This window comes from Danio rerio, chromosome 25 (assembly GCF_052040795.2).
Source record: "Danio rerio strain M-AB ecotype USA chromosome 25, GRCz13ab, whole genome shotgun sequence".
In the NCBI taxonomy this organism is placed as follows: Eukaryota; Metazoa; Chordata; class Actinopteri; order Cypriniformes; family Danionidae; genus Danio; species Danio rerio.
The window spans coordinates 19,880,840-19,892,906 of NC_141045.1; the positions used below are offsets into that span (position 1 = coordinate 19,880,840).

The 12,067-nt window shown below is 34.3% G+C and overlaps 1 protein-coding gene across 2 annotated transcripts in view; it reads left to right on the plus strand.

Moving 5' to 3' along the window:
* Positions 1-12,067, plus strand: part of met (MET proto-oncogene, receptor tyrosine kinase) — a 92,428-nt gene that overhangs the window by 60,477 nt on the left and 19,884 nt on the right. For both annotated transcript variants that reach the window (XM_087310261.1, NM_001007124.1), the window contains 3 exon segments: positions 3,613-3,762; positions 8,349-8,505; positions 10,236-10,376. In XM_087310261.1, the coding sequence (XP_087166387.1) occupies positions 3,613-3,762; positions 8,349-8,505; positions 10,236-10,376 (448 nt within the window).

Consider the following 12,067-nt stretch of genomic DNA (forward strand, 5'->3'; position numbering starts at 1 on the left):
CTACTCTTTTTTTGAAGGACAACCACGGAAATTTAATGACCACAGGGAGTCAGGACCTGCTTTAATGTCTCATTCGAAAGACGGCACTCATTGAGCAGTATAAAGTCTCCATCAATATACTGGGGCATTTGGACCCGCTCAGACCGTAGGTTTAGCACCCCCTGCTGGTCTCACTAACACCACTTCTGGCATCCACGTAGCTTTCCCATGTGGTCTCCCAACCAGGTACTGACCGGGCGGAGCCCAGCTTTGCTATAGTTGAAGATGATGTGAGAGCTGCAGAAAGCTACATAAATCAAGGGTGTGTGTTTGTGTGTGTGTGTGTGTGTTAGCATGGCGATACAGGACACAGTCCTAATTAGTAGTTATAATTATTTTTTGCTGGATTTCAACATTCCTGGAAACATTCGAAATGCTGTTCAGGTAATTATGGATGTTTTAATTAAAGATAGTATATAATGTGTACATATTGTAGCTGAAATGGTAATCATACTGATTTTGCCAATGTTTTTAAATCAATATTTTGTATTATGCTTCTGGTGCAAGAACTGTCATAGCCAATCAACATTTGTGATGTCTTCACAATTTAAAAATGGCCTTCAAAAGTTTTCATATTTTCAAAAGATTTAGACCATATCTAGTTTTTTACGGAGATTTTATTTGTTTTTTAGACAACAAGCTGCACATTTGATTTTTACAGTACCTTAACCTTTTTATACTTCGATGTATGGTACATTTCATTTGCTTAGTTAGCAAAGGCACTAACAAACGTTGATTGGCTGAGATATTTTTTGTCCCAGCTACATTATACAAAACATTAGTCTCAGGACATCAACCCCTTGGTTAAAATCAGCAGAACCAGCAGAAACACACATGCACAGAGTGATTCACACACACTGGAAGGAAACAATACAGCAAACAGGACGTGGAGTTTGTTTCACATTTTGCACCTCCATCTTTCACATTGTTCTCTTGCCCCTAAAGGTTCAAGCCTCTGACACATTGATGGTGGGATCCTTTTGCCCTGGTGAGGGTAAACTAGTGAAACGACCCAGCATTTTTAACAATGAAATATAAGAGTAGAGCTTTTTTTTCCTTAAACCGCCACTCAATAGTCAAACGCAGCTGTTGTGGAAGGGAGGAGGGAAAGAGGGGTCGCGTGAGATCCTACTTTTTCTTCCCATGCGAGACGGCAGCATCAAATCCCCGTGTACCCCTCTTGGGACTCAGATTTACACACACATTCAGACACACACACACAGACTCATATTAAGTGTTGTGTACTGCTCAGACTCGTTTAAAGCCAGTATATACTCAATAATGGGCACACCAGCAGGCTCTTTTTAGCTTAATTGTCATTAAACTGCCATATCGCTCTGATCAAGCACTTTCATTCCCATGCAGTCTGTTTGTTTAGATTTTGCAGCTTGATACTTAAGGCCTTCTTTAGGGAAATAAAATTGCACTTGGCAGCACTGCTGATGCTCAAGGGGTTTATCGAAAATGTCAGAGATTGTGAGTTACCGGTGCCAGTGGAGAGTTGTTCTGGACATTTGTGCTTCTTGTGGTCATTTCAGTTTTGCTTTTGTGTGTAAGGTTTGTTTACTTTAAAAAAAATAATTAGATGAAAACACATTGTTTAATAAAAAACGTCTAAATAAAGCATTTTTAAAAAATCAGAACAGATAGAAGATAAAAAATTACAAGTTTTAAATAAAAATGTGATTATAGTTGTACTTGCCATCATAAACAACGTGAATATGATAAAGTCATGATAAAGAGAATGCTTGTATAGTATAGTAGTTTACTATTTAAAGTTTGTATAGAATAGAATTTTAAATGAATTGTAAATAGTATATGTATAGTATATAGTATAGTATATATGTAACTACACTGGTTACGTTTGTTGTCTATAAAATTGCACATGTTCATCGCACTGCATTGCACTAATTCATCTTGAATTTTACATGCCCACTATACATATACATATAGATTTGTAATTATGTTCCTATCTATCTGTGTACCGCTGATAATGAAAAGCAACCTGTACATATATATTTATCTATTGTTAATCTCTGATCATAGTTAATACAACCTGTATATAATGTTCATAGTACATCCATCTGTAAATATTACCCATAGTTTTTTATAATTATACTTTATAACTAGGGATGCGGTGATGCGTTGGCACGGTAGGTAGTGCTGTCGCCTCACAGCAAGAAGGTCGCTGGTTAGAGCCTCGGCTGGGTCAGTTGGCAGTTGGGTTACAGCTGGACGGGCATCCGCTGCGTAAAACACATGCTGGATAAGTTGGATATATTTGAACGACCTTGCATGTATTTAGGCCTTTTTACATCTAAGAACAGAAAGTGCTGTGTTTTTGACAATATTGCAAGTTCACTAAAACCTGGCAAAAAATATTAGAGACATTAAAAAAAAAACTAAAAATGATATTTTTTACATAAAAATGTAATAATATAACTTCTTGTACTTTACTTATTAAAATAAACAGTAATTTATAGACCAATAATTAATGAATGTATAGGTGTGCATTTTAACTTCTTAAGCATCAAATATGCGCTCTAAACTTTTTCTTGATTGAAACGTTGAATTCTTCTTTCATCATTTGCAATGTTTCCAAATCGCATTGTTAGTTCTATAATTATAATTATAATATACTTATAATAAATACTTACTTATAATGGTTATAAGACACATGTTTAAGTGATTGTATGTATGCAGCATACTTAAATCTCCATAATATAATAAGTATTATACTTAGAGGCAAAACGGACTTTATGCATTATAAAGCTTGAAGCATCAGAATCGGTACCCTGTATCAGCAGATCATCATGACAAGAAATCGGTACTCGGTATCGGCTGCAATAATCCTGATTGGAGCATCCCTATTTATAACTTATACCTATTTCCTACACTTGCTGCTATTGCACTCTTGGTTAGACTTAACTGCATTTCGTTGCCTTGTACTTGTACCTGTGTAATTACAATAAAGTTGAACCTAATCTAATCTATATTTTGCTCAGTGTTAGCTTAAGAATAAGATTCCACAAGTTCATCATTTTGTGATTATTTTTCAATGGGGTCTCAGTCAGTTGAACTTTAATGAATCCCATATCCAACTAATTATCACCGCTAGTTACAATAACGCATTTGCTATTGAGATTACAATACCAGTACTTTATAAAAGTTCTTAATTTGTCATGCCCACTCTAAATAACATTGTTCTGACTGCACTTACTAACTAAAAAACCCACACATTTTTAAGCAGTGATCATTTGCTTTTTGTGAATGACTGATGTGCTCCAGGGAGTGTAAGTGTATGTGCGTCTGTTCGCACTGGATCTCAGGCTGGCTGGTGCTGTATGGTAACAGGTGCAGGAGTGGAGTGTGTCCAATCTGTAAAGCCCAGGCTGTCATGTGAGGAATGCGATCGCTGTCTTTATTGCCTTCTGCTCCGCTCCGTTCACCAGAACGGGCTGGGTTTAGACGGGTAGAAGCTCCACAATCTATACGGCCCATATATCCCTCTCAATCACACCCCAGATTTTTCTTTCATCAAACCTTTCTGTTTCTCTCATTTCCCCCCTTCAGGTCCCCCCTGTGAATCAAGAGGCGGTGAAAAACGGTGAGGTGCTGAGAGTTTCAAATCGGACCTGCGAGAGTGTCACTTTGGTGGGCAACACGCTCGAATGCACCGTACCCATGGAGCTCCAGACCGCCGCCAAAGAGCTGGAGGTGGAGGTACGAGACGCACTTTAGCCCACTTTAATCCACTCAGAGCCTCTTGTCAGCCAGCCGTTTGTCCTCTTCTTGTTCCAGCAGCCTCTCAAAGAAGCAAACATGATCTTTGTAGAGGTTCTCAAACCATGATAGTCTCCAGGAATGTAGATATGAGGATTAGTATCAATAATTCACTTCATCAAAGGAGTTCGTATTGTCATTTTTATGTATACTGCCCTCCACTAAAGGTGCTTTTCCATTGCATGGGATGGGGCTGTTTGGTTTGGGATGACTTTTGAGGGCATTCCTAGTACCTGGTACTTTTTGTCCCTTTTAAGGAGAGGTTTTTAACAAGCCATACCATTGCTAAAATGTGACTTACACACACGGATGATGACCAATTCTTTACTACCAGCATGAGACAGACAATGTCACACATTTATTTATGTTGCATTTACAGTAGCGGTACCATATAGCTGTAATTTCACCTACTGTAAGCAGCATTAATCTGCAGTTGAAATTCAAACATAGTTGACAAAACAAAACCAAGTAATGCCGAAATGAACCATACTGCACAGCGACTAAATGTTGGCAAGGATGGAATGTCTTTATTGTTTAACCTTTTTATGTTTGTTTGTTTTTTTGTTTTGTTTTTTTGGAATATTAGCAAAAACCAAAGGTGCATAAAATTGTTTTTTTGGATGAATGTAGAGGGTTTTACTTGAAACTCTTTCAAGTAGTTGTACTGTAGTAATGCCATTACTATGTTTCCATCCAAAAATGATTACTAAATTTATGCACAAAACAGGAATATCACATAAAAAGACATATGAAATAAAGCAGCGCTTCTATCCAATGAGTCAAAGAGAACAAAACCATCACTTTCTGGTTAACTGGAGCCAAATATCAAAAGTAAAAACACAATTTGCTTTCAGAAGACAATGCCGACACTCAATGAAACCGTGGTGGTGTTTGAAGGCGTGAGATGCGGAGCACAGGCAATGGTTAGTCATTTTAGAATGACCAAAACAACATTTCAGATGTTTTACAATGTGCTCAGCCTGCTTGTTTGTCCATTCTCACAAGTTTTTTTTTTTTTTTATCATCACATGATCTCTTATACAGTAGCAAAATCACATGACTTTTTTAATGCACATACTGGAATTTGTTCGGTAAAAGTGCTTCCATCATAGTTTATGCACATCTTGTCTTATTGAATAAAAAGTTTATCCTACTCAGTTATGCGCATACGTTACTAACTCAAACCATATTCATAATTGTGTGTTAGGACAGAAACTGAAAGAAATTTTTGTAAGATTATTGTCATCATGGTGAAAATTGACATTTTGGTGTTTTTGCTATTTTCTTAAAACCACTTCCCATTTTGTGAAACTCAACAACCTTTTGCCTCAAATCACAGCTACAGCAGTTTTTTTCTAACCCATTCTGGTGAATGACGAGGTGAGTTTGGTTTATGTGTCACCTCATATTTACATCTCTGTGAATCAGGTGGTCATGGTTGACATGTTCTTATTTCCAGTCACTCAGGTGTACAGTACTCATTTATGCAAAAATATCAATAAGAAGATACTTCAAAAACATTTTGCTCAAATTAATTCATGAAGTTGCAATAGAAGTCTGATGTTCATGTTTGACATGATGACAAGTTCATGTTTTGATTTACCATATATAAATATGTCATATATGCAATATAAATTTAAATATTACAGAAATGGCCATTTATATATATTTTAAAACTATTAAATTACAAATAAATACATACATACACATACATATATATATATATATATATATATATATATATATATATATATATATATATATATATATATATATATATATATATGGCCATATATCAGATTTCTTTATATAAATTTTTGTGAAGTTTATGTTTGTATATATAAAACAGTGTTGCAAAGTGTTTATATATACATATATATATATATATATATATATATATATATATATATATATATATATATATATATATATATATATATATATGTATATATATATATATATATATATATATATATATATATATATATATGTATTTTTATTTTTATTTTTATTTATTTATTTTTTTTTTTTTAACAAAAGATCAAGGGGTTTAACAATAGTCATGTTTTAGCTCATATTTAGCTGTGGTGCCAATATTGGTGGAGGGCACTATATCAGAATCCACCTGATAAGAAGCTTCCCTTGTTTGCCTTTTCAAGCTCAGCAAGCAGATTAAAAAAGAGCATTTCAGGCCCCAGACAGTCTGATATGATTGGTTCAGAGATCAAGGAAACGTTGGTCTCAGCATAAAGTGCTTATCTGTCGGAGAGAGACGAACGGGGTGCGTGTGACACGATGCTCTAATCTGACCCCATCACAACGCAGCGCGCTAAAACTCATCTCAGCCTAAACTCAATAACACCGCACCACATAAGAGAGGCTCAATCTCTGATCCAATTTCCCCTCCTGCCTGCAGTGGATGTGTGCGTTTCATTTTGCGGTGCTGCTTTATGACCGGTGAAACCCTCTCGCTCTCTCTCGGAGCATAAACGCTCCCTGAGGATGTTTCTAGATGGATTGTTGTGATGTTGGAGGTTCAAATGTAAACACGTTGCGGCGTATGAAATCTGAAGCAAATGTGACGCAGATGTGATGCCATGGACGTTCTCTGGCTGTCTATTTCATTGAGCTTCTGCAGGTCTTAAAAGGGTCTTAAAAAGGCTTAATTCAACCTCCCATAATTTAAAACCTTAAAAGGTCCTAAATCAGAGCAGAAAGACTTAAATTCATTCAAGTGAAGGCTGTAAAATGTTGCGTGCAGAGCAATAATAGTACATCTTTGTCAATGTTTGTTAAATAAACATGCTTTAATCAAGATAATGTTACTTGAGATGATTACATAATGAAGAAATTAAGCTGTTAAGCTTTAAACAAGATCAAATATTGGGTTTAGAAATGACATTTTCTGTTTGAATTAAGTTGATTTTTCTGTGCTTAACCGGAAGACACCATAAGTTTAATCACAAATAAGCTTAATTTTAATTAATTACACAGAAAGCGAGACTCCTTTTCTCAGGTTGGTTTGCATCCAAAGTTTATATATCTGGAGGACAAGGAAAAAATATTGATAAAGAGCATCACTTTTGTGTTGTTTGGTCAGAAGGTACCGTTTAATATGTTGTTTTCAAACCTTTAGCAATTTTTTTCAAAGAATTTAAAATGTATTAATGTCAGTGCAAACTGGTTGTATTTTAAAACTTTTAAATGTTACTAAACTACTTAACTACTACATCTCATTGTGTTTTCCCTGTAAAATTAAAGGTGGAGAACTTATTGACGTTTTCCTAAAATTTTCATATTTTATAAAATCTTTTCTTACTTCACAAAATCATCTTACTTTAAAACATCTTTAAAAACTTACTTTCACAAAACCTGCAGATAGCATGAATAATATTTACTTGTTTATGGTTTTATGAATTAATAAGAGTTAAGATATGCTACAAAATACTTGTACAACATTTATTTGTATTTAATGGCATAAAATCTGTCCAACACATTATAAATATTAATTTTACTTAATGGCAGTAATTAGGGATAGAACTACAATCCCATGAACCATTATGAATGACAAAATCAAATAAATAATTATGTAAAATATAATACGATTAATTTAAAGTTTGATGTAGTTTGATGCATTAACAAAAATAATATATTTTAAGTTTATTTGCAAAACACGCATATATCCAGCTAACAATCAGAATTTTTAAACCCCCTTTGATTTTTATTTATTTTTGTTTTTTTATTTCCCAAATTATGTTTAAAAGAGGAAGGAAATTTTCACAGTATGTCTGATAATATTTATTTATTTATTTATTTTTTCTGGAGAAAGTCTTTTTTATTTTGGCTAGAATAAAAGCAGTTTTTAATGAAAAAAAAAAACATTCTAAGGTCAAAATTATTAGCCCCTTTATATTGCTTTTAATAGTCTACAGAACAAACCATTATTATTCAATAACATGCCTTATTACCCTAACCTACTATCATTATCCAATAACTCGCCTAATTACCCTAACCCGCCTAGTTAACCTTATTAACCAAGTTAGGTCTTTAAATGTCACTTAAAGCTGTATAGAAGTGTCTTAAAATATCTTGTCAAATATTATTTAATGTCATCATGACAAAGATAAAAGAAATCAGTTATTAGAGATGAGTTATTAAAACTATTATGTTTAGAAATGTGTTGAAAAAATAAAAACGGGGGCGAATACTTTGGGGTAATTACATACAAATATGTAAGTATTTTGAATTCATGGGGAGGTTATTTGTGGTTAATAATTGGAGAGACATGGCTCTGGTGTAAAATTCTGTATTGCATCATGTGCAATGTAGTTTTTCTGCACAAACACTGCAATTAAGCATGAATGTTTTAAAAAGAAGTAAAAAAAAATGCAAACTCGATGAACAACTTCAGACAATAGTGTGTTTTGTAATTGCTGTGCTCTATTCAAATATTAGTCGCCAATGTACTTGTATATGGTCACTGATATTTGCGGAAAATAACCCCCAAATTTTTATGTCCATTGTAGTGGAAGCAGGCCACATCATCTGTGATCTTGGGCCGTGTGATTTTGGCTCAAGACCAGGATTACAGGATACTGATCACTGGAGGAGTGTGTGTGTCCATCCTCCTCCTGCTCCTGATCGCTGTGTTTGTTTGGATCAAGAGAAAGAAGCACATTGATGGTATGTGACTGCGTTTTTATGTTGTTGTGCTGTCTTTAATGTATATGTGTCGAGCTGTTTTGATGCCTCCTGCGGTTATTCAAATGAAATATGCAGCACTATGCGCACAAATGTTTCTCATCATTTGTATAACCTAAGAGCGGTTAGATCTATAAAAATAATGCAAATAGCACCACTTATATACAAAATGAAACACTTTATTATACAAAACAGCTTTAGATGCAACCCACACTGACTGCACTATAAATTGTTAAAAGATTTCGATCTCAATTCATACACATTCAAATAGTTTAATTTCTTAATGTCAGTGATTGGGCTATGTCTATTAAACATGCAACTCTGCTAGTTTATTATTTCTTTAGTCCATCCAACCACACAGATTTATTATTTCTATGTTATAATACGTTGAATTTTACAGAAAAGGTAGGATAAAGTGTTTTAGAATAAGGATTTGATCATAAGATTTGTATTAAAACAGTAGGTGTTTTTTGTTTGTTTGTTTGTTTTTTCAGTAGATAGTTACAATTAATTGTTTATGTTTGTTAAAAAATGTTTGTCATCAAGTGATTTGTTCAAAAACACTGATTCATTCAATAAAAATGTATTGAATTAGTCAATCAACCTTTTAATTGTTCATTCAAATCAATTCAATTTGTTTTTAAATGAGATTATAGACTAATATTATGTAAGAATGTAAAGTGAGTTAAATTAAAATCTATATTCAGAAGCTTTCCAGAATTATTGCAAACACTGTTTTATTTTTAAAAGTTTTATAGTATAAATTTTGCATCCTTTCAAAACAAACAAACAAACAAACAAACATCAAGGCAAAAAGATACATTTTACTTTTGTTAAATAATATTTTATGGAAAAAAAATGTTTAACAAAAATTTGCTTATATCAATCTAACATAGGCGAGGCAGTGGCGCAGTAGGTAGTGCTGTTGCCTCACAGCAAGAAGGTCGCTGGTTCGAACCTCTGCGTTTCTGTGTAGTTTGCATGTTCTCCCTGCCTTTGCGTGGATTTCCTCCGGGTGCTCCGGTTTCCCCCACAGTCCAAAGACATGTGGTACAGGTGAATTGGGTAGGCTAAATTGTCAGTAGTGTATGAGTGAATGTGTGTGTGGATGTTTCCCAGAGATGGGTTGCGGCTGGAAGGGTTGGCGGTTTCAATCCGCTGTGGCGACCCCGTATTAATAAAGGGACTAAGCCGGCAAGAAAATGAATGAATGAATCTAACATAAATTGTGAGATTTGTGCTCACAGTTGTGCTTAATATAGATAATTTCTGAAACAGCTTACTAAATTGCGATTTTTTTTTTTTTTTACCATCAATTTACTATTAATACAAATTTTTCAATTTATTTTCATACATTTATGTTGTTTTAAAGATATTTTAGGTATTTGCATTAAACAACATCTACACAGTAAAAACCCATCACAAAAATGTAATAACGACAAGAATGTCTTGCACTTAAAGGTCAGTTTAGCGACAAGCTCTGAGCTGCCATTACGCTGCCATTACATCTAGACTCATCAAACTTGCTAATGTTGATCAGAATGAACTAAATGTGAATCCACTGACAGTGTGAGATGAAGAAAGAGAGCTGTTTCTGGGTTGTTTATGGGAGTTGACACTGCTGAAGTCCAATGGTGGAGCGACCTGTCCCTTTTTTTTTCTCTCACCTCTCTTCGGTCTCTCTCTCACCCTCTGTCTCTCTCTGGTTGTAGATTTAGCTAAGACTATGGTTTGGTATGACGGCCGGGCTCACATTCCGCACTTGGACATGTTGGCAAACGCGAGGAGTGTCAGTCCCACTAATGAAATGGTCTCTCACGAGTCGGTGGACTATAGAACCACTTTGCTTGAGGGTATGTTTCTACGCTTCGCTGCCTCTCGCTCAAAACACGCCGCTGGTGGATGTTTGCCTTTTCTGCTGATCTCAGACCAGCTTTGCCTTTTCTCTCTCTATAGCTCTAGATAGGCAAGCCTGGTCTTAGATCATTTTTTTCTCCAAGCATACACTTTTCTGACTTTCCTTTCTCTAACCCTTGGCACACCTTGGTAACAAAAATTCTGTACATTTTTAGTTATAAGTGTAAATATACAGTTGAAGGCAAAATTATTAGTCCTCTGTAAAATATTTATGTATTTTCATTAGTTCATAAATCATTCATTTAATTGAGAATTCTTTAAAAACATATTAGTTTTAATAACTAATTTCTTTTGTCTTTGCCTTGATAACAGCACAAACCATTTTGCTTGTTATTTTGCAACAAAGTGTTATGCTTAAAGCGCAATTAAAAGGTTAACTAGGTGAATAAGCTTAACTAGGCAATTTAGGCAAGTCATTGGACAACAGTGTTTTGTTCGGTAGCTAAACGAAGCAAAATCGTTTTTTAAAGAAGCTTATAATATTGACCTTAAAACTAATGTTTAAATGTTTTTTTTTCAACCAAACTAAAAGTAATAAGATTTCTCCAAAAAAAATAACAATAATAGGGCATACTATGAAAAAATGTCTCGCTCTGTTAAATGTCACTATGAAAATATTTGAAAAAAATAATAATAATAATTTCATAGGAGGGATAGTATTTTTGCTTTCAACTGTATATATATAATTACTCTATATGTGTGTGCCTCTCTTTGAAAAGACAGCTCTATACATGTGATATGAATTGAAATGATAAAAAAAACCTTAGTCAATCATCCATTTTTTTATTTATTTTGTTTTAGGATAGAACTTAGTTATGCTTGATATAATTAGTCATTGATAAATAAACAATGAATGAATGAATGAATGAATGAATGAATGAATATGAGTATATTGCATGCTACCAGATTTTCTAAAATCAAAAGCAGAAGAAACCAAGAACAAAATAAATCAGCAACAAAGCACATGTACAGTAGCATGTCTATTCTGCATGGTATGTGAGACCCTCTTGCATTTTCTGCTGGTTTGATTGGAAACAGACATAAGAATTGAATCAGGCGCTCAGATTGTAGAGAGCTTACAGCATGTCAAATGTACTTTGCACCCATTTAGTATGATCAAACTAATAAATAAAGTCAAAAAAGCCCTCATTGGATCCATAATATGTACCTTTAGGTACAAAAGTGTTCCTTTTGAAAGTATACTGCCCCAGTGACAAATTTTGTACATGTTTTTGAGAGTATCAATGTGCTCACTTCACAGTGATGCCACAGACAAAGAAAATAAATGTAATTTATTAATGTAATATATTATTCAACTTATGCTAAGCCTCCAACTCAACCTCTGGCAAGTGAACTCAAACAGCTCATTAGCCAGTGCCCATCATTAGACATTTTTTAGTCACCTCAGTGTAGTATTTGGTCACATACGCGAATGGTTTACTCTTATTATAAAGGGTTTTTCTCTCTAAAGACTTTGCATGCTCTCTTGCCACCTTTTTTTTTTGTCTGAAAAGACGAAAAAAAATCCCCTCTCATGTGTATAGCATGGTTTAGAGTTTCCTCCACTCTTTGTAGTTGCTGTAATGACTCTGCCTCCCAGACTTTCTCTGCTTTGTTCAGGTGACCC